Raw genomic sequence first — 25,074 nt, 5'->3', positions numbered from 1 at the left:
TATTTTGTTTGATATCCTAGCATCCATAGTCAGCTGCATTATAAGCTGTACATAGCTGCATCATTAACTGTACAGTCAGCTGCATTATAAGCTTCACAGATTTGCAGCATAAACTGTACACAGCTGCATTATAAACTACACAGCTGCATTATATGCTGTACATAGCTGCATCATAAGCTGTATACAGTCAGCTGCATTATAAGCTGTACATAGCTGCACCATATACAGTCAGCTGCATTATGCTATAATCAGCTGCATTGTAAGCTGTACTGTCGGCTGCATCAAAAGCTGTACACAGTCAGTGGCATTATAAACTGTACAGTCAGCTGCATTATATGCTGGACATGGTCAGCTGTACATAGCTGCATTAAACTATACAGCCGCATCATAAGCTGTACAGTCAGCTGCTTACTTAGCATCATTTACAATGCTGTTATTCTTCAGCGTTTATCAGTTTTTTATTTCAATTTTTCTTTACGCTTTCATATATAATTCCCCTCTCATCACATATAATCCATTAGCACACCATCTTTATAAACACTTATTTGCAACAAATCATTACTTTTTGTATGTACCCATATTTCCTACATTACTACATAGGCCCATTTTCCTAACCTTCTTTTCTCATTCTTTACAGGAAATTGATTTCATGCATGTACATGGAAATGGTGAAGAGCTTGTAGATTTATGTGCTGAAAAAGGACTGGTGATTGGGAATACCTGGTTTAAAAAGAGAGATATACATAAGTATAAGTATGTAAGTAGGAGAGATGGCCAAAGAGCGTTATTGGATTACGTGTTGATAGGCGCACGAAAGAGAGACTTTTGGATGTTAATGTGCTGAGAGGTGCAACTGGAGGGATGTCTGATCATTATCTTGTGGAGGTGAAGGTGAAGATTTGTAGAGGTTTTCAGAAAAGAAGAGAGAATGTTGGGGTGAAGAGAGTGGTGAGAGTAAGTGAGCTTGGAAAGGAGACTTGTGTGAGGAAGTACCAGGAGACACTGAGTACAGAATGGAAAAAGGTGAGAACAAAGGAGGTAAGGGGTGTGGGGGAGGAATGGGATGTATTTAGAGAAGTAGTGATGGCTTGCGCAAAAGATGCTTGTGGCATGAGAAGCGTGGGAGGTGGGCTGATTAGAAAGGGTAGTAAGTGGTGGGATGAAGAAGTAAGATTATTAGAGAGAGAGAGAAGAGAGAGGCATTTGGACGATTTTTGCAGAAGCTTTGCAGAAGATGAAAGCTGGCAAGGCAGCGGGTTTGGATGGTATTGCAGTGGAATTTATTAAAAAAGGGGGTGACTGTATTGTTGACTGGTTGGTAAGGTTATTTAATGTATGTATGACTCATGGTGAGGTGCCTGAGGATTGGCGGAATGCGTGCATAGTGCCATTGTACAAAGGCAAAGGGGATAAGAGTGAGTGCTCAAATTACAGAGGTATAAGTTTGTTGAGTATTCCTGGTAAATTATATGGGAGGGTATTGATTGAGAGGGTGAAGGCATGTACAGAGCATCAGATTGGGGAAGAGCAGTGTGGTTTCAGAAGTGGTAGAGGATGTGTGGATCAGGTGTTTGCTTTGAAGAATGTATGTGAGAAATACTTAGAAAAGCAAATGGATTTGTATGTAGCATTTATGGATCTGGAGAAGGCATATGATAGAGTTGATAGAGATGCTCTGTGGAAGGTACTAAGAATATATGGTGTGGGAGGCAAGCTGTTAGAAGCAGTGAAAAGTTTTTATTGAAGATGTAAGGCATGTGTACGTGTAGGAAGAAGGTGATTGGTTCTCAGTGAATGTAGGTTTGCGGCAGGGGTGTGTGATGTCTCCTTGGTTGTTTAATTTGTTTATGGATGGGGTTGTTAGGGAGGTGAATGCAAGAGTTTTGGAAAGAGGGGCAAGTATGAAGTCTGTTGTGGATGAGAGAGCTTGGGAAGTGAGTCAGTTGTTGTTCACTGATGACACAGCGCTGGTGGCTGATTCATGTGAGAAACTGCAGAAGCTGGTGACTGAGTTTGGTAAAGTGTGTGAAAGAAGAAAGTTGAGAGTAAATGTGAATAAGAGCAAGGTTATTAGGTACAGTAGGGTTGAGGGTCAAGTCAATTGGGGCAAGTTTGAATGGAGAAAAACTGGAAGTGTAGTGTTTGAGATATCTGGGAGTGGATTCGGCAGCGGATGGAACCATGGAAGTGGAAGTGAATCACAGGGTGGGGGAGGGGGGCGAAAATTCTGGGAACCTTGAAGAATGTGTGGAAGTCGATAACATTATCTCGGAAAGCAAAAATAGGTATGTTTGAAGGAATAGTGGTTCGAACAATGTTGTATGGTTGCGAGGCGTGGGCTATGGATAGAGTTGTGCGCAGGAGGGTGGATGTGCTGGAAATGAGATGTTTAAGGACAATATGTGGTGTAAGGTGGTTTGATCGAGTAAGTAATAATAGGGTAAGAGAGATGTGTGGTAACAAAAAGAGTGTGGTTGAGAGAGCAGAAGAGGGGGTTTTGAAATGGTTTGGTCACATAGAGAGAATGAGTGAGGAAAGATTGACAAAGAGGATATATGTGTCAGAGGTGGAGGGAACGAGAAGTGGGAGACCAAATTGGATGTGGAAAGATGGAGAGAAAAAGATTTTGAGTGATCGGGGCCTGAACATGCCGGAGGGTGAAAGGCGTGCAATGAATAGAGTGAATTAGAATGATGTGGTATACCGGAGTCGACGTGCTGTCAATGGATTGAACCAGGGCATGTAAAGTGTCTGGGGTAAACCATGGGAAGTTCTGTGGGGCCTGGATGTGGAAAGGGAGCTGTGGTTTTGGTGCATTATTACATGACAGCTAGAGACTGAGTGTGAACAAATGGGGCCTTTGTTGTCTTTTCCTAGCGCTACCTCACACACGAGGGGGGAGGGTGTTGTTATTTCATGTGTGGCGAGGTGGCAATGGGAATGAATACAGGCAGACTATGAATTATGTACATGTGTATATATGTATATGTCTGTGTGTGTATATATATGTATATGTTGAGATGTATAGGTATGTATATTTGTGTGTGTGGACATGTATGTATATACATATGTATGTGGGTGGGCTGAGCCATTCTTTCGTGTGTCTCCTTGCGCTACCTCACTAACGTGGGAGACAGCGACAAAGCAAAATAAATAAAATAATAACATGGAAGTCAGTTTACTTGCTCATGATTCATGAGGGCTTGCTAAGCACATACATCCCTTCACCTTTGTATTAATATGCTCTTGGGAACTATTTCAATTTCCTATAAATATAGCTTGCACATTTCTTTCACAACTGGTTCTTCCACGTTCGAACTGATGTTATGCTGAGATTGCCCATTTCAAAAATGTTAAGAAACTTCATCTTGCATATATTTTCAGACTGTTTCTTTTCCACACCACTAAAGACTTGTAAGAGGTACATGTTAAAGGTTGGCATATGTTTGCCCGGGATGTGTGCATGGTATGGCTAGCTAAAATGAAGTGTTGTAGTGATGGGTATTGAAAGGTTTAACAGAGTATCATTATATCCTCCATCAAAACTGCTCTCTTACATATCTTGGAGTGATTTAATCTCACATTCATTAAAATGTCTGCACCTGTCTCTTACATTTTGTCTTCATCCTATTTGTGATGTTTTTTCTTCACATTTTTGTTTCGTCATCATTTCACTTCATTCTTCTGCTTTTTCTTCTACAATTATTATTTTCCTCTGCAGTTTTTCCAGTTCACTTTTTTCAATTTTTCTTTACTTTTGTTCATGTTCTTCATTTTATGTGTGCCTCATTTGTTTAATTTACAGTGGACATATGGAGTCTATTTTTCTACAGAGTTTTGATTACGTTAAGCTGGAACAACACCCTTGAGAGGAGTGAGCCAAAGCCAAAAAGCTGCACATAAAGTTTGAAAGAATAAATTTTCTACTGATTGTTGCCATCTTCGATTGTCCGTAATTCAAACCAGAAAGTTGTTGCCATATCTCTCATACTTTTCAGGGATTCCTTAGCTTACAGTAAATCCCTCCAAAGAAATTGCAGCTATTCCAAGTTTTCTTTCACAAGTGTAGGAAAAATGGAGAGCCAGTTTTGCTATGATATTCCTCTGAAGGGAAAGAACTTCTTTGGGTTCTGTGATTTGCATCATGGATAGGACACTGTTTTCATTAAACACTGGAGAGAGGTAACTGATTGGGTTTTAAACACTAGAAAGAGGTTACTGATTAGATTTTAATACTGGAGAGGTTACCGACAGGATTTTAAACATGAGAGGTTACTGATACAGTTTTAAATACTGGAGAGATATCTTTAATAGGATTTTAAATCCTGGAGAGGTAACTGATTGGATTTTAACAACAAACTGAAATGAGAACTTTACAGGCAATAAGCTGGTGAGCAAGACAAAGCTGTACTTTTAAAGACATGGACCTTGTCTTCATAGTTAAAGAATGTGCAGAAGAGGCCAGCATTAATCGTGACATACATGCATGAACACACTATCATCTCACCACCTTCCTAAATAATGACTCAAAATTATATATATAAATCTTTCTGCAGCTACAGAAGCATTTAGTTGTTTCCTGGCACAAAACCCCCTTCAAGACTGTAATCAGCTGTTTTATGTTATGAAATATTTCTAAGACTGGTTGCTCGTCTGACTGTAAAGTTACTTCAGTACAAAAGCTGTATTCAATTTTTTGACAATATGACTAATGTCAGTGAATCATGTGATATCTAAAGTGCTCAAAAAATGCCAAGTTCTGCCCTAAAATGTGGACTTGACCACTCCTGTTGTAAGCTTTCATAATTGACCACCCCCCTCCCCAACACACACTGACCAGATCCCACATACCTGCATGAAGTTAACAGATGAACTTAAGCAAATTTGTTGAGAAAAGTAAAAAAAAAAAAACATTGGTGACACCATGTGAAGGTCTAACAGAGAGTAATATAAAGTGAATTAAATATAAAAGATTTAGGTGTCATTGTAAATGAAAAACTAGAATTCAGCAAACATGTTAAGAAAATACTTTCGAGCTAAGTAATGATTGGTATGATGAGACCTCTCTCCTACAAACATAAAACTGTCGATGAAAATGTCTGATGTATACATGAGAAGCAACACTGAATACTGCTGTGTCTTTTGCTCATAAATGAAACGATAATCAGAGAAAGAATTTTGAAAGAGCACAAACCACATCAAGGGAAGGGAATGTAACGTGTGAATTATGAAATGCTTAAAAAACTTGTAATTATATAGCTTACATAGAAGAGAAACAAATAGATAACCTATGCCTGGCAACAAACTGATATACAGGAATATATTGAAACATGGCCGTCGAGTCTACATGGAACTGCTGTAGGAGATGGGTCAGGTGTGTGACATGGCTCCTGCCGTGAGTGATAGGTGGAGGTTATATCCCACTCCAGTCCTACTGAAGGAGACAAGGCACCACATGGAAACTTGCCAGGAAGATGAAATATAAGAAATAACATAAAAGACTAATTCTGATGGAGGATCTGGCCTGTGTGAGGCTTATGCCTGTCGTTACATGATCATGAGTTCAGGTACTGTAGTACACTAAATCCTGTGCAACACTGGTGTCCGGGTAATTAAGAGAAGTTGTCTGGGAGACTAAGGTCTCTATGGAATAGGAAATGTCACTTGGTGCATCCATCATGGTGAGCCACTACGTTCCTTCTGGAGATAAATAGGTTAGGATAGATGAGGCTAGGCTAGGTTTGACTAAGCCAGGTTAGGCTAGGTTTGGTTAGGTTGGTTAGGCTAGGTTTGGTTAGGTTAGGTTAGTTAGGTTTGACGAAGCCAGTTTAGGCTACGCTATGCTAGGCTAGGTTAGGTTAGCTTGGTTAGGCTAGCTTTGGTTAGGTTAGGTTAGTTAGGATAGGTTTGGTTAGGTTAGATCAGTTAGGCTAGGTTTGGTTAGGTTAAGTCAGTTAGGCTAGGTTTGGTTAGGTTAGGTCAGTTAGGCTAGGTTAGGTTAGTTAGGCTAGATTTGGTTAGGTTAGGTTGGTTAGGCTAGGTTTGGTTAGATTAGGTTAGTTAGGCTAGGTTTGGTCAGGTTAGTTAGGCTAGGTTTGGTTAGGTTAGGTTGGTTAGGTTAGGTTAGGTTAGGTTAGTTAGGCTACAACGTGTAGAAGCCTTCAGTGTAGTAACAATTTCAGGAGTAACTCTGTGTTGCTGCAACGAATTGATCCTGACAACCAGTTTGTGGCCCATCATGGGATATATCCAGTTTGTGGCCCATCATGGGATATATCCAGTTTGTGGCCCATCATGGGATATATCCAGTTTGTGGCCCATCATGGGATATATCCAGTTTGTGGCCCATCATGGGATATATCCAGTTTGTGGCCCATCATGGGATATATCCAGTTTGTGGCCCATCATGGGATATATCCAGTTTGTGGCCCATCATGGGATATATCCAGTTTGTGGCCCATCATGGGATATATCCAGTTTGTGGCCCATCATGGGATATATCCAGTTTGTGGCCCATCATGGGATATATCCAGTTTGTGGCCCATCATGGGATATATCCAGTTTGTGGCCCATCATGGGATATATCCAGTTTGTGGCCCATCATGGGATATATCCAGTTTGTGGCCCATCATGGGATATATCCAGTTTGTGGCCCATCATGGGATATATCCAGTTTGTGGCCCATCATGGGATATATGAGTCAACACATGATGAAGAAGCAGACAGGAGGGAGCGGGATCCCGCCCGGTAGAAGACTAGGCTCCCCATCCCGGGATATTCTTCATTAAAGTATATATATCAAGTGAGAAGTAAGATACCTGTATGGAACAAGTATATACAATAAGACGATATATGGTTGCCACATGAGAAGTAAGATACCTGTATGGAACAAGTATATACAATAAGACGATATATGGTTGCCACATGAGAAGTAAGATACCTGTATGGAACAAGTATATACAATATATGGTGGCCACAAAAGATGCCACAATATAATGAACATTACCTGCCACCTACAGTTAACCCTACCCTGCTACTATGGCCAAATTATCCCCTGCTTACTTTATCTTTCATCATATACGCAAATAAGTTAGTTACAGGTGCTGTGAGTACTTAGATAACTGATAATAAGCACTAGTACATATGGCTCTTTCAATGGCGATCTATTCTAATGTGTTCACATTCACTCATGACCTTTTCCATCTCCACCAGTAATTGTTTCATTATTCAATTACTTTCTTATATATATATATATATATATATATATATATATATATATATATATATATATATATATATATATATATATATATATTGGCATTTAAAGGAATATGACAATGATAAATATTATATCTAAGCCAATTTTAAAAAACTCGGATAAGGTCAAAATATAAGTGTTTGGTGCTGCCATCTGGACGTAAACAATGGAGTTACGACCACTGTTACCACAACGGTTCTCGTTACCTGACTCCTCTCTCTCTCTCTCTCTCTCTCTCTCTCTCTCTCTCTCTCTCTCTCTCTCTCTCTCTCTCTCTCTCTCTCTCTCATCTTAACCATTGGCTGAATTATGAAAAAGCAAGTATTTACTGTATACAGTGGCTGATGATTTCTGAAAACGAAGCAAAAGTAAAGCTTATTACCGAATGGCAAAGTCCCAATAGTAATAAATTATTAGAACACGCTCTTTTTACTGCTTATCATATATTTACAAAAATATTTGAAAAGGGGATATACCACTATAGAGTATATCGATGATATATATTAGATGAAATATGAGTCAGATCAAAAATTTTCTTAAGTAGGAAAGGAGTTGAGTTGGTAAGATTGGGTGGCAGTCATGTCGCTGGAGGAGGAGGAAGACAGTACCTGGTGAGTGAACATTATCTTCACCTACTACTACCACACTATATTACCAATAACAAACTACACTGGTATCTTTTATAACTTACTAACGATACATCCTGACAAATTAATATATGCTTCAAGATATGTTGTTGCCGCCAGTGTCCACAAATGCTTTTACACTGTGTAGTGTTATTAAGTGATCAGCTGTTGATGATGATTACTTGGATGATACTGTATAGTGATCAGCTGTTGATGATGATTACTTGCATGATACTGTATGTTAATCAGCTGTTGATGATGATTACTTGGATGATACTGTATAGTGATCAGCTGTTGATGATGATTACTTGCATGATACTGTATAGTGATCAGCTGTTGATGATGATTACTTGGATGATACTGTATAGTGATCAGCTGTTGATGATGATTACTTGGATGATACTGTATAGTGATCAGCTGTTGATGATGATTACTTGGATGATACTGTATAGTGATCAGCTGTTGATGATGATTACTTGGATGATACTGTATAGTGATCAGCTGTTGATGATGATTACTTGGATGATACTGTATAGTGATCAGCTGTTGATGATGATTACTTGGATGATACTGTATAGTGATCAGCTGTTGATGATGATTACTTGGATGATACTGTATAGTGATCAGCTGTTGATGATGATTACTTGGATGATACTGTATAGTGATCAGCTGTTGATGATGATTACTTGCATGATACTGTATAGTGATCAGCTGTTGATGATGATTACTTGGATGATACTGTATAGTGATCAGCTGTTGATGATGATTACTTGGATGATACTGTATAGTGATCAGCTGTTGATGATGATTACTTGGATGATACTGTATAGTGATCAGCTGTTGATGATGATTACTTGGATGATACTGTATAGTGATCAGCTGTTGATGATGATTACTTGGATGATACTGTATAGTGATCAGCTGTTGATGATGATTACTTGGATGATACTGTATAGTGATCAGCTGTTGATGATGATTACTTGGATGATACTGTATAGTGATCAGCTGTTGATGATGATTACTTGGATGATACTGTATAGTGATCAGCTGTTGATGATGATTACTTGGATGATACTGTATAGTGATCAGCTGTTGATGATGATTACTTGGATGATACTGTATAGTGATCAGCTGTTGATGATGATTACTTGGATGATACTGTATAGTGATCAGCTGTTGATGATGATTACTTGGATGATACTGTATAGTGATCAGCTGTTGATGATGATTACTTGGATGATACTGTATAGTGATCAGCTGTTGATGATGATTACTTGGATGATACTGTATAGTGATCAGCTGTTGATGATGATTACTTGGATGATACTGTATAGTGATCAGCTGTTGATGATGATTACTTGGATGATACTGTATAGTGATCAGCTGTTGATGATGATTACTTGGATGATACTGTATGTTAATCAGCTGTTGATGATGATTACTTGGATGATACTGTATAGTGATCAGCTGTTGATGATGATTACTTGGATGATACTGTATGTGATCAGCTGTTGATGATGATTACTTGGATGATACTGTATAGTGATCAGCTGTTGATGATGATTACTTGGATGATACTGTATAGTGATCAGCTGTTGATGATGATTACTTGGATGATACTGTATAGTGATCAGCTGTTGATGATGATTACTTGGATGATACTGTATAGTGATCAGCTGTTGATGATGATTACTTGGATGATACTGTATAGTGATCAGCTGTTGATGATGATTACTTGGATGATACTGTATAGTGATCAGCTGTTGATGATGATTACTTGGATGATACTGTATAGTGATCAGCTGTTGATGATGATTACTTGGATGATACTGTATAGTGATCAGCTGTTGATGATGATTACTTGAATGATACTGTATTGTGATCAGCTGTTGATGATTACTTGGATGATACTGTATTGTGATCAGCTGTTGATGATTACTTGGATGATACTGTATAGTGATCATCTGTTGATAACTTGGATGATACTGTATAGTGATCAGCTGTTGATGATGATTACTTGAATGATACTGTATTGTGATCAGCTGTTGATGATGATTACTTGGATGATACTGTATAGTGATCAGCTGTTGATGATGATTACTTGGATGATACTGTATAGTGATCAGCTGTTGATGATGATTACTTGGATGATACTGTATAGTGATCAGCTGTTGATGATGATTACTTGGATGATACTGTATAGTGATCAGCTGTGATGATGATTACTTGGATGATACTGTATAGTGATCAGCTGTTGATGATGATTACTTGGATGATACTGTATAGTGATCAGCTGTTGATGATGATTACTTGGATGATACTGTATAGTGATCAGCTGTTGATGATGATTACTTGGATGATACTGTATAGTGATCAGCTGTTGATGATGATTACTTGGATGATACTGTATAGTGATCAGCTGTTGATGATGATTACTTGGATGATACTGTATAGTGATCAGCTGTTGATGATGATTACTTGGATGATACTGTATAGTGATCAGCTGTTGATGATGATTACTTGGATGATACTGTATAGTGATCAGCTGTTGATGATTACTTGGATGATACTGTATAGTGATCAGCTGTTGATGATGATTACTTGGATGATACTGTATAGTGATCAGCTGTTGATGATGATTACTTGGATGATACTGTATAGTGATCAGCTGTTGATGATGATTACTTGGATGATACTGTATAGTGATCAGCTGTTGATGATGATTACTTGGATGATACTGTATAGTGATCAGCTGTTGATGATGATTACTTGGATGATACTGTATAGTGATCAGCTGTTGATGATGATTACTTGGATGATACTGTATAGTGATCAGCTGTTGATGATGATCAGTTGGATGATACTGTATAATGATCAGCTGTTGATGATGATTACTTGGATGATACTGTATAGTGATCAGCTGTTGATGATGATTACTTGGATGATACTGTATAGTGATCAGCTGTTGACGATGATTACTTTGATGATACTGTATGATGATCCACTGTTTATGATGATCAGTTGGATGATACTGGATAATGATCAGCTGTTGATGGTGATTACTTGGATGATACTGTATAGTGATCAGCTGTTGATGATTACTTGGATGATACTGTATAGTGATGAGCTGTTGATGATGATTACTTGGATGATACTGTATAGTGATCAGCTGTTGATGATGATAACTTGGATGATACTGTATAGTGATCAGCTGTTGATGATGATTACTTGGATGATACTGTATAGTGATCAGTTGTTGATGATGATTACTTGGATGATACTGTATAGTGATCTGCTGTTGATGATAAGGTGGATGATACTGTATAGTGATCAGCTGTTGATGATGAATACTTGGATGATACTGTATAGTGATCAGCTGTTGATGATGCTTACTTGGATGATACTGTATGTTAATCAGCTGTTGATGATGATTACTTGGATGATACTGTATAGTAATCAGCTGTTGATGATGATTACTTGGATGATACTGTATAGTGATCAGCTGTTGATGATGATTACTTGGATGATACTGTATAGTGATCAGCTGTTGATGATGATTACTTGGATGATACTGTATAGTGATCAGCTGTTGATGATTACTTGGATGATACTGTATAGTGATCAGCTGTTGATGATGATTACTTGGATGATACTGTATAGTGATCAGCTGTTGATGATGATTACTTGGATGATACTGTATAGTGATCAGCTGTTGATGATGATTACTTGGATGATACTGTATAGTGATCAGCTGTTGATGATGATTACTTGGATGATACTGTATAGTGATCAGCTGTTGATGATGATTACTTGGATGATACTGTATAGTGATCAGCTGTTGATGATGATTACTTGAATGATACTGTATAGTGATCAGCTGTTGATGATGATTAGTTGGATGATACTGTATAGTGATCAGCTGTTGATGATGATTACTTGGATGATACTGTATAGTGATCAGCTGTTGATGATGATTACTTGGATGATACTCTATGCTGATCAGCTGTTGATGATGATTACTTGGATGATACTGTATAGTGATCAACTGTTGATGATGATTAATTGGATGATACTGTATAGTGATCAGCTGTTGATGATTACTTGGATGATACTGTATAGTGATCAGCTGTTGATGATTACTTGGATGATACTGTATAGTGATCAGCTGTTGATGATTACTTGGATGATACTGTTTAGTGATCAGCTGTTGATGATGATTACTTGGATGATACTGTATAGTGATCAGCTGTTGATGATGATTACTTGGATGATACTCTATGATGATCAGCTGTTGATGATGATTACTTGGATGATACTGTATAGTGATCAGCTGTTGATGATGATTAATTGGATGATACTGTATAGTGATCAGCTGTTGATGATTACTTGGATGATACTGTATAGTGATCAGCTGTTGATGATGATTACTTGGATGATACTGTATAGTGATCAGCTGTTGATGATGATTACTTGGATGATACTGTATAGTGATCAGCTGTTGATGATGATTACTTGGATGATACTGTATGATGATCAGCTGTTGATGATGATTACTTGGATGATACTGTATAGTGATCAGCTGTTGATGATTACTTGGATGATACTGTATAGTGATCAGCTGTTGATGATGATTACTTGGATGATACTGTATAGTGATCAGCTGTTGATGGTGATTACTTGGATGATACTGTATAGTGATCAGCTGTTGATGATGATTACTTGGATGATACTGTATAGTGATCAGCTGTTGATGATGATTACTTGGATGATACTGTATAGTGATCAGCTGTTGATGGTGATTACTTGGATGATACTGTATAGTGATCAGCTGTTGATGATTACTTGGATGGTACTGTATAGTGATGAGCTGTTGATGATGATTACTTGGATGATACTGTATAGTGATCAGCTGTTGATGATGATTACTCGGATGATACTGTATGATGATCAGCTGTTGATGATGATTACTTGGATGATACTGTATAGTGATCAGCTGTTGATGATGATTACTTGGATGATACTGTATAGTGATCAGCTGTTGATGATGATTACTTGGATGATACTGTATAGTGATCAGCTGTTGATGATTACTTGGATGATACTGTATAGTGATCAGCTGTTGATGATTACTTGGATGATACTGTATAGTGATCAGCTGTTGTTGATGATTACTTGGATGATACTGTATAGTGATCAGCTGTTGATGGTGATTACTTGGATGCTACTTTATGATGATCAGCTGTTGATGATGATTACTTGGATGATACTGTATAGTGATCAGCTGTTGATGATTACTTGGATGATACTGTATAGTGATCAGCTGTTGATGGTGATTACTTGGATGATACTGTGTAGTGATCAGCTGTTGATGATGATAAGTTGGATGGTACTGTATTGTGATCAGCTGTTGATGATAAGTTGGATGATACTCAATAGTGATCAGGTGTTGATGATGATTAGTTGAATGATACTCTATAGTGATCAGCTGTTAATGATTTCCTGGATGATACTGTATAGTGATCAGCTGTTGATGCTGGTTGGTCACATGGAGAGAATGAGTGAGTAAAGATTGACAAAGAGGATATATGCATCAGAGGTGGAGGGAGCAAGAAGTGGGAGACCAAATTGGAGGTGGAAGGATGGACTAAAAAAGATTTTGAGCGATCTGGGCCTGAATACAGGAGGGTGAGAGGCTTGCATAGTGAATTGGAATGATGTGGTATACTGGGATCAATGTCCTGTCAGTGGACTACATCAGGGCATGTGATTCATCTGGGGTAAACCATGGAAAGGTCTTTGGTGCTGGGATGTGGATAGGGAGCTGTGGTTTCAATGCCTTACACATCAGAGGTAGACTGAGTGTGAACAAATGTGGCCTTTTTGTCAGTTTTCCTGGTGCTACCTCGCTGAAGCAGAGGATAGTGATGCTGTTTACTGTGGGGTGAGGTTGTTCCAGAAATGGATGAAGGAAGCAAGTATTGATGTGTACATTTGTATATATGTATATGAAGGAAGCAAGTATTGATGTGTACATTTGTATATATGTATATGTATATGTCGATGTATATACATGTATATGCTGATATGTATATGTGCATGTATGGGAGTTTATGCATATATATGTGTTTATATGTGAATGGACCATTCTTTATCTGTTTCCTGGCACAGCCTCACTGATGGCGGAAATGGCGATCAAGTATAGTAGATAAATAAAGAATTGTATGTTATATAAGAGTGGATTGGAATGATGTTGTATATTGGAATCAATGTGCTCTTATTGGACTGAGCCATGGCATGTGAAACATCTGGGATAAACCATGGAAAGGTATATGGGGCCTGGATGTGGACAGGGAGTTGTGGTTTCGGTGCATTGCTCATGACAGCTATGGAGTGGATGTAAGTGGATGTGGCCTTTCTTTATATGTTTCCTGGCACTACCTCTCTGATGCAGGCTTATTATGTTTAGCAGGGCAGAAGGACATGTTGGTTAGAGCATGCGAGAATGATGAAAATTTGGAAGACTTGAAGTGGACATGACAGCGAATGGAACCATGAAAGTAGAATTGGGTTATAGGGTGGGTGAGAGAGCCAAGGTTCTGGGACCATAGAGGAATGTATGGATAGAAAGGCCTTTATCTTGCGAGAGCAAAATTGGGTATGTTTGAAGATGAAGTAGTCCCAATGATGCATGGATGCGAGGCATGGGTTATAGATCAGGATGTGCTGAGGAGGGCAGATGTGTTGGAAATTAAATGTTTGAGGACAGTATGTGGTGTGAGGTGGTTTGATAGAGTGAGTAATAAAAAGGTAAGAGAAAGGTAAGGTAATAAGAAGGGTGTCGTTGAGAGAGCAGAAAAGGGCTTCCTGAAATGGCTTGGACATATGGAAAGAATGAGTAAGATGTTGACAAAGAGGAGAAATGAATCAGTAGTTGAAGGGAAAAGGAAAAGAAGGGGGAGACTAAACTGGAGATGGAAGGATGGGGTGAAAAATATTGAGTGGTTGGGGCCTGAACATACAGGAAATTTAAAGGCCTGCACAGATGGATTAATTGGAACGATGTGGTATACTGGGGGAGATGCTCTGTCAGCAGACTAAGCTAGAACATGTGAATCAGCCGAGGGAAATCATGGAAAGGTGTGTGGATGCTTGGGTTAAGGATAGGGAGCTGTAGTTTTGGTGCATTACACATGACCATCAGAGAATTGATGTGAGTGGATGTGGCCTGTCTTTGTTTCTGGTGCTACCTCACTAACATGGAAAAGAGCAACCAAGTATGAAATATGGAAGGAGAGAACATTATCTCGGAGAGCAAAATTGGGTATGTTTGAAGGAATAGTAGTTCAAACAGTGTTACATGGCTGCGAGACAGGGCTATAGACAGGGTTGTACAGAGGAGGTTGGATGTGCTGGAGATGAAATGTTTGAGGACAATATGTGGTGTGAGTTGGTTTGATCAAGTAAGTAATGAAAGGGTAAGAGAGATGTTTGGAAATAAAAAGAGTGTGGTTGAGAGAGCAGAAGAGGGTGTGTTGAAATGGTTTGAACATACGGAGAGAATGAGTGAGAAAAGATTGATAAAGAGGATATATGTGTCAGAGATAGAGTGAACAAGGAGAAGCTGGACACCAAATTGGAGGTGGAAGGATGGAGTGAAAAGATTTTGAGCGATCAGGGCCTGAACATACAGAAGGGTGAGAGGTGTGCCAGGATTAGAGGGAATTGGGATGATGTGGTATACCAGGGTCCACATGCTGTCAGTAGACTGAACCAGAGGATGTGAAGTGTCTGGGGTAAACCATGGAAAGGTCTATGGGGCCTAGACGTGAAAAGGGAGCTGTGGTTTTTGTGCATTACACATGACAGTTAGAGACTTAGTGTGAGCAAGTGTGGCCTTTTTTGTGTTTTCCTGGTGCTACCTCACTGAAGCAGGGGGGTAGCAATGCTGTTTCCTGTGGGGCAGGGTAGTGACAGGAATGGATGAAGACAAGCGAGTATGAATATGTACATATGTATAGATATGTATATATTGATATGTGTATGTGCGTATATGGCATTTATGTAATGTGTGTATGTGAGTGGATGGACCATTTTTTGTATGTTTCCTGGCGCTACCTCACCGACATGGGAAACAGTGATTATGTATAATGAATGTATATATTTACTCGTTTATTTTGCTTTGTCGCTGTCTCCCGTGTTAGCGAGGTAGCGCAAGGGAACAGACGAAAGAATGGCCCAACCCACCCACATACACATGTATATACATACACGTCCACACATGCAAATATACATACCTGTACATCTCATTGTATACATATATATACACGCACCGACATATACATATATACACATGTACATAATTCATACTGTCTGCCTTTATTTATTCCCATCGCCACCTTGCCACACATGGAATAACAACCCCCTCCCCCCTCATGTGTGCGAGGTAGTGCTAGGAAAAGATAACAAAGGCCCCATTTGTTCACACGCAGTCTCTAGCTGTCATGTGTAATGCACCGAAACCACAGCTCCCTTTCCACATCCAGGCCCCACACAACTTTCCATGGTTTATCCCAGACGCTTAACATGCCCTGGTTCAATCCATTGACAGCACATCGACCCCGTTATACCACATCGTTCCAATTCACTCTATTCCTTGCACGCCTTTCACCCTCTTGCATGTTCAGGCCCCGATCACTCAAAATCTTTTTCACTCCATCTTTCCACCTCCAGTTTGGTCTCCCACTTCTCCTCGTTCCCTCCGCCTCTGACACATATATCCTTTTGGTCAATCTTTCCTCACTCATTCTCTCCATGTGACCAAACCATTTCAAAACACCCTCTTCTGCTCTCTCAAACACACTCTTTTTATTTCCACACATCTCTCTTACCCTTACATTACTTACTCGATCAAACCATCTCACACCACATATTGTCCTCAAACATCTCATTTCCAGCACATCCACCCTCCTGCGCACAACTCTATCCATAGCCCACGCCTTGCAACCATACAACATTGTTGGAACCACTATTCCTTCAAACATACCCATTTTTGCTTTCCGATATAATGTTCTCGACTTCCAAACATTCTTCAAGGCTCCCAGAATTTTCGCCCCCTCCCCAACCCTATGATTCACTTCTGCTTCCATGGTTCCATTCGCTGCCAGATCCACTCCCAGATATCTAAAACACTTTACTTCCTCCAGTTTTTCTCCATTCAAACTTACCTCCCAATTGACTTGACCCTCAACCCTACTGTACTTAATAACCTTGCTCTTATTCACATTTACTCTTAACTTTCTTCTTTCACACACTTTACCAAACTCAGTCACCAGCTTCTGCAGTTTCTCACATGAGTCAGCCACCAACGCTGTATCATCAGCGAAAAACAACTGACTCACTTCCCAAGCTCTCTCATTCACAACAGACTGCATACTTGCCCCTCTTTCCAAAACTCTTGCATTCACCTCCCTAACAACCCCATCCATAAACAAATTAAACAACCATGGAGACATCACGCACCCCTGCCGTAAACCAACATTCACTGAGAACCAATCACTTTCCTCTCTTCCTACACTTACACATGCCTTACATCCTTGATAAAGACTTTTCACTGCTTCTAACAACTTGCCTCCCACACCATATATTCTTAATCCCTTCCACAGAGCATCTCTATCAACTCTATAATATGCCTTCTCCAGATCCACAAATGCTACATACAAATCCATTTGCTTTTCTAAGTATTTCTCACATACATTCTTCAAAGCAACCACCTGATCCACAGATCCTCTACCACTTGTGAAACCACACTTCTCTTCCCCAATCTGATGCTCTGTACATGCCTTCACCCTCTTAATCAATACCCTCCCATATAATTTCCCAGGAATACTGAACAAACTTATACCTCTGTAATTTGAGCACTCACTTTTATCCCCTTTGCCTTTGTACAATGGTACTATGCAAGCATTCTGCCAATCCTCAGGCACCTCACCATGAATCATACATACATTAAATAGTCTTACCAACCAGTCAACAATACAGTCAACCTCTTTTTTGATAAATTCCACTGCAGTATCATCCAAACCAGCTGCCTTGCCGGCCTTCATCTTCCACAAAGCTTTTACTACCTCTTCTGTGTTTACCAAATCTTTCTCCCTAACCCCCTCACTTTGCACACCACCTCAACCAAAACACCCTATATCTGCCACTCTATCATCAAACACATTCAACCAACCTTTAAAATACTCACTCCATCTCCTTCTCACATCACCACTACTTGTTATCACCTCCCCATTTGCCCCCTTCTGAAGTTCCCATTTGTTCTCTTGTCTTATGCACTTTACCTCCTTCCAAAACAATACCTGTAGGTATTTAAAGACAGTGAAATGCACGCTTAAGATGCTTAATGGAAAACAGATCTTTACTTTTTGGCTGAGTGGACAATTAATTGAATTAGTAATGTCTAAGATGATGTAATTTTTGGCTGAGTGAATAATTAATTGGATCATCAGTGGTTGAGATTATATAATTCTTGGCTTGGTGGATAATTGATTAAATCATTAATGGATGAGATGATATAATTTTTGGCTGGATGGATGATTTGTTGAATCATTAATGGTAGAATTTATATAATTTACTCAAATGTTGTTTTTGTTATCGTTTCACAGAATTGATTCCACATTATTGACTTTGGAGTTATTGTTATTTTTGTGCACCAGGTTACTGGCCCTTGAGTCAGCTTTACATGAAGGTGTTGATGACCACGAGCTTATAGGCATCACCAGAGGTCGGATATTGCCAGATGAACATCGAGCACAGGTCAGATATGCAGTGTTTTTCAGGAAATCAATGTAATGTAGTTATCATAGGAATATATATATATATATATATATATATATATATATATATATATATCTATATATATATATATATATATATATATATATATATATATATATATATATATATATATTTTTTTTGCTTTGTCGCTGTTTCCTGTGTTTGCGAGGTAGCGCAAGGAAACAGACGAAAGAAATGGCCCAACCCACCCCCATACACATGTATATACATACATCCACACACGCAAATATACATACCTACACAGCTTTCCATGGTTTACCCCAGTCGCTTCACATGCCCTGATTCAATCCACTGACAGCACGTCAACCCCGGTATACCACATCGATCCAATGCACTCTATTCCTTGCCCGCCTTTCACCCTCCTGCATGTTCAGGCTCCGAGCACACAAAATCTTTTTCACTCCATCTTTCCACCTCCAATTTGGTCTCCCACTTCTCCTCGTTCCCTCCACCTCAGACACATATATCTTCTTGGTCAATCTTTCCTCACTCATTCTCTCCATGTGCCCAAACCATTTCAAAACACCCTCTTCTGCTGTCTCAACCATGCTCTTTTTATTTCCACACATCTCTCTTACCCTTACGTTACTTACTCGATCAAACCACCTCACACCACACATTGTCCTCAAACATCTCATTTCCAGCACATCCATCCTCCTGCGCACAACTCTATCCATAGCCCACGCCTCGCAACCATACAACATTGTTGGAACCACTATTCCTTCAAACATACCCATTTTTGCTTTCCGAGATAATGTTCTCGACTTCCACACATTCTTCAAGGCTCCCAGGATTTTCGCCCCCTCCCCCACCCTATGATCCACTTCTGCTTCCATGGTTCCATCTGCTGCCAGATCCACTCCCAGATATCTAAAACACTTTACTTCCTCCAATTTTTATGCATTCAAACTTACCTCCCAATTGACTTGACCCTCAACCCTATATATATATATATATATATATATATATATATATATATATATATATATATATTATCCCTGGGGATAGGGGATTAAGAATACTTCCCACGTATTCCCTGCGTGTCGTAGAAGGCGACTAAAAGGGGAGGGAGCGGGGGGCTGGAAATCCTCCCCTCTCGTTTTTTTTTTTTTTTTTGATTTTCCAAAAGAAGGAACGGAGGGGGCCAGGTGAGGATATTCCAAAAAAGGCCCAGTCCTCTGTTCTTAACGCTACCTCGCTAATGCGGGAAATGGCGAATAGTATGAATGAATGAAATTTTTTTTTTTTTTTTTTTTTTTTTTTTTGCCGCTGTCTCCCGCGTTTGCGAGGTAGCGCAAGGAAACAGACGAAAGAAATGGCCCAACCCACCCCCATACACATGTATATACATACGTCCACACACGCAAATATACATACCTACACAGCTTTCCATGGTTTACCCCAGACGCTTCACATGCCCTGATTCAATCCACTGACAGCACGTCAACCCCGGTATACCACATGGCTCCAATTCACTCTATTCCTTGCCCTCCTTTCACCCTCCTGCATGTTCAGGCCCCGATCACACAAAATCTTTTTCACTCCATCTTTCCACCTCCAATTTGGTCTCCCTCTTCTCCTCGTTCCCTCCACCTCCGACACATATATTCTCTTGGTCAATCTTTCCTCACTCATTCTCTCCATGTGCCCGAACCATTTCAAAACACCCTCTTCTGCTGTCTCAACCACGCTCTTTTTATTTCCACACATCTCTCTTACCCTTACGTTACTTACTCGATCAAACCACCTCACACCACACATTGTCCTCAAACATCTCATTTCCAGCACATCCATCCTCCTGCGCACAACTCTATCCATAGCCCACGCCTCGCAACCATACAACATTGTTGGAACCACTATTCCTTCAAACATACCCATTTTTGCTTTCCGAGATAATGTTCTCGACTTCCACACATTCTTCAAGGCTCCCAGAATTTTCGCCCCCTCCCCCACCCTATGATCCACTTCCGCTTCCATGGTTCCATCTGCTGCCAGATCCACTCCCAGATATCTAAAACACTTCACTTCTTCCAGTTTTTCTCCATTCAAACTCACCTCCCAATTGACTTGACCCTCAACCCTACTGTACCTAATAACCTTGCTCTTATTCACATTTACTCTTAACTTTCTTCTTTCACACACTTTACCAAACTCAGTCACCAGCTTCTGCAGTTTCTCACATGAATCAGCCACCAGCGCTGTATCATCAGCGAACAACAACTGACTCACTTCCCAAGCTCTCTCATCCCCAACAGACTTCATACTTGCCCCTCTTTCCAAAACTCTTGCAAACCTCCCTAACAACCCCATCCATAAACAAATTAAACAACCATGGAGACATCACACACCCCTGCCGCAAACCTACATTCACTGAGAACCAATCACTTTCCTCTCTTCCTACACGTACACATGCCTTACATCCTCGATTAAAACTTTTCACTGCTTCTAACAACTTGCCTCCCACACCATATATTCTTAATACCTTCCACAGAGCATCTCTATCAACTCTATCATATGCCTTCTCCAGATCCATAAATGCTACATACAAATCCATTTGCTTTTCTAAGTATTTCTCACATACATTCTTCAAAGCAAACACCTGATCCACACATCCTCTACCACTTCTGAAACCACACTGCTCTTCCCCAATCTGATGCTCTGTACATGCCTTCACCCTCTCAATCAATATCCTCTCATATAATTTACCAGGAATACTCAACAAACTTATACCTCTGTAATTTGAGCACTCACTCTTATCCCCTTTGCCTTTGTACAATGGCACTATGCACGCATTCTGCTAATCCTCAGGCACCTCACCATGAGTCATACATACATTAAATAACCTTACCAACCAGTCAACAATACAGTCACCCCCTTTTTTAATAAATTCCACTGCAATACCATCCAAACCTGCTGCCTTGCCGGCTTTCATCTTCCGCAAAGCTTTTACTACCTCTTCTCTGTTTACCAAATCATTTTCCCTAACCCTCTCACTTTGCACACCACCTCGACCAAAACACCCTATATCTGCCACTCTATCATCAAACACATTCAACAAACCTTCAAAATACTCACTCAATCTCCTTCTCACATCACCACTACTTGTTATCACCTCCCCATTTGCGCCCTTCACTGAAGTTCCCATTTGCTCCCTTGTCTTACGCACTTTATTTACCTCCTTCCAGAACATCTTTTTATTCTCCCTAAAATTTAATGATACTCTCTCACCCCAACTCTCATTTGCCCTTTTTTTCACCTCTTGCACCTTTCTCTTGACCTCCTGTCTCTTTCTTTTATACATCTCCCACTCAATTTCATTTTTTCCCTGCAAAAATCGTCCAAATGCCTCTCTCTTCTCTTTCACTAATACTCTTACTTCTTCATCCCACCACTCACTACCCTTTCTAATCAACCCACCTCCCACTCTTCTCATGCCACAAGCATCTTTTGCGCAATCCATCACTGATTCCCTAAATACATCCCATTTCTCCCCCACTCCCCTTACTTCCATTGTTCTCACCTTTTTCCATTCTGTACTCAGTCTCTCCTGGTACTTCCTCACACAAGTCTCCTTCCCAAGCTCACTTACTCTCACCACCCTCTTCACCCCAACATTTACTCTTCTTTTCTGAAAACCCATACAAATCTTCACCTTAGCCTCCACAAGATAATGATCAGACATCCCTCCAGTTGCACCTCTCAGCACATTAACATCCAAAAGTCTCTCTTTCGCGCCTGTCAATTAACACGTAATCCAATAACGCTCTCTGACCATCTCTCCTACTTACATAAGTATACTTATGTATATCTCGCTTTTTAAACCAGGTATTCCCAATCATCAGTCCTTTTTCAGCACATAAATCTACAAGATCTTCACCATTTCCATTTACAACACTGAACACCCCATGTATACCAATTATTCCCTCAACTGCCACATTACTCACCTTTGCATTCAAATCACCCATCACTATAACCCGGTCTTGTGCATCAAAACCACTAACACACTCATTCAGCTGCTCCCAAAAAAATTGCCTCTCATGATCTTTCTTCTCATGCCCAGGTGCATATGCACCAATAATCACCCATCTCTCTCCATCAACTTTCAGTTTTACCCATATTAATTGAGAATTTACTTTCTTACATTCTATCACATACTCCCACAACTCCTGTTTCAGGAGTATTGCTACTCCTTCCCTTGCTCTTCTCTTCTCACTAACCCCTGACTTTACTCCCAAGACATTCCCAAACCACTCTTCCCCTTTACCCTTGAGCTTCGTTTCACTCAGAGCCAAAACATCCAGGTTCCTTTCCTCAAACATACTACCTATCTCTCCTTTTTTCACATCTTGGTTACATCCACACACATTTAGGCACCCCAATCTGAGCCTTCGAGGAGGATGAGCACTCCCCGCGTGACTCCTTCTTCTGTTTCCCATTTTAGAAAGTTAAAAAAAAAAAAATACAAGGAGGGGAGGATTTCCGGCCCCCCGCTCCCGTCCCCTCTAGTCGCTTTCTACGACACGCGAGGAATGCGTGGGAAGTATTCTTTCACCCCTATCCCCAGGGATAATATATATATATATATATATATATATATATATATACACATACACACACACATACATACGCACATATACACACACACACACATACATATATATACATATGAAAAATGTAAGAAACAATTTAGAAAACTGAAACTTCTAGCTTGAAATGAAATGAAAAAATGGATGTCACATAAAGGTTCAACCTCTGGCTATGGAAAAAGGAAAGGTATAATTTATTTACACAAACATCAATAGTAGTTCTCATCAATTTGACCACTGTATCAATAAGCTTCAATGTCTAAGCTACATTTTTTCCAATTTCACTATTTTCTTTTTTTTTTTAACTTTCTAAAATGGGAGACGCGGGAGACAGCGACAAAGTATAATAAAAAAAAAAAATAATAATAATATATATATATATATATATATATATATATATATATATATTATCCCTGGGGATAGGGGATTAAGAATACTTCCCACGTATTCCCTGCGTGTCGTAGAAGGCGACTAAAAGGGGAGGGAGCGGGGGGCTGGAAATCCTCCCCTCTCGTTTTTTTTTAATTTTCCAAAAGAAGGAACAGAGGGGGCCAGGTGAGGATATTCCGAAAAAGGCCCAGTCCTCTGTTCTTAACGCTACCTCGCTAATGCGGGAAATGGCGAATAGTTTGAAAAAAAAAAAAAAAATAAGGGGATAAGAGTGAGTGGTCAAATTACAGAGGTATAAGTTTGTTGAGTATTCCTGGTAAATTATATGGGAGGGTATTGATTGAGAGGGTGAAGGCATGTACAGAGCATCAGATTGGGGAAGAGCAGTGTGGTTTCAGAAGTGGTAGAGGATGTGTGGATCAGGTGTTTGCTTTGAAGAATGTATGTGAGAAATACTTAGAAAAGCAAATGGATTTGTATGTAGCATTTATGGATCTGGAGAAGGCATATGATAGAGTTGATAGAGATGCTCTGTGAAAGGTATTAAGAATATATGGTGTGGGAGGAAAGTTGTTAGAAGCAGTGAAAAGTTTTTATCGAGGATGTAAGGCATGTGTACGTGTAGGAAGAGAGGAAAGTGATTGGTTCTCAATGAATGTAGGTTTGCGGCAGGGGTGTGTGATGTCTCCATGGTTGTTTAATTTGTTTATGGATGGGGTTGTTAGGGAGGTGAATGCAAGAGTTTTGGAAAGAGGGGCAAGTATGAAGTCTGTTGGGGATGAGAGAGCTTGGGAAGTGAGTCAGTTGTTGTTCACTGATGACACAGTGCTGGTGGCTGATTCATGTGAGAAACTGCAGAAGCTGGTGACTGAGTTTGGTAAAGTGTGTGGAAGAAGAAAGTTAAGAGTAAATGTGAATAAGAGCAAGGTTATTAGGTACAGTAGGGTTGAGGGTCAAGTCAATTGGGAGGTGAGTTTGAATGGAGAAAAACTGGAGGAAGTGAAGTGTTTTAGATATCTGGGAGTGGATTTGGCAGTGGATGGAACCATGGAAGCGGAAGTGGATCATAGGGTGGGGGAGGGGGCGAAAATTCTGGGAGCCTTGAAGAATGTGTGGAAGTCGAGAACATTATCTCGTTAAGCAAAAATGGGTATGTTTGAAGGAATAGTGGTTCCAACAATGTTGTATGGTTGCGAGGCGTGGGCTATGGATAGAGTTGTGCGCAGGAGGATGGATGTGCTGGAAATGAGATGTTTGAGGCCAATATGTGGTGTGAGGTGGTTTGATCGAGTGAGTAACATAAGGGTAAGAGAGATGTGTGGAAATAAAAAGAGCGTGGTTGAGAGAGCAGAAGAGG

General features: G+C 39.8%; 1 protein-coding gene across 6 annotated transcripts in view; it reads left to right on the top strand.

Moving 5' to 3' along the window:
* The first annotated feature begins 7,752 nt into the window (after nt 1-7,752).
* The window catches only part of TBC1D23 (TBC1 domain family member 23), a 138,031-nt gene continuing 120,709 nt past the window's right edge, over nt 7,753-25,074 (top strand). For 2 of the 6 annotated variants that reach the window (XM_071693296.1, XM_071693295.1), the window contains exons 1-2: nt 7,753-7,869; nt 18,600-18,699. In XM_071693296.1, the coding sequence (XP_071549397.1) occupies nt 7,838-7,869; nt 18,600-18,699 (132 nt within the window). In that variant the 5' untranslated portion in view covers nt 7,753-7,837. The remainder of the gene's footprint in view (nt 7,870-18,599; nt 18,700-25,074) is intronic. The other 4 variants (XM_071693293.1, XM_071693292.1, XM_071693298.1 and 1 more) reach the window with 3 other exon arrangements.

Source organism: Panulirus ornatus, chromosome 55 (genome assembly GCF_036320965.1).
Source record: "Panulirus ornatus isolate Po-2019 chromosome 55, ASM3632096v1, whole genome shotgun sequence".
Classification (NCBI taxonomy): domain Eukaryota; kingdom Metazoa; phylum Arthropoda; class Malacostraca; order Decapoda; family Palinuridae; genus Panulirus; species Panulirus ornatus.
The sequence above is the reverse complement of the archived record's forward strand: the minus strand, read 5'-3'. Positions and strand labels throughout refer to the sequence as shown.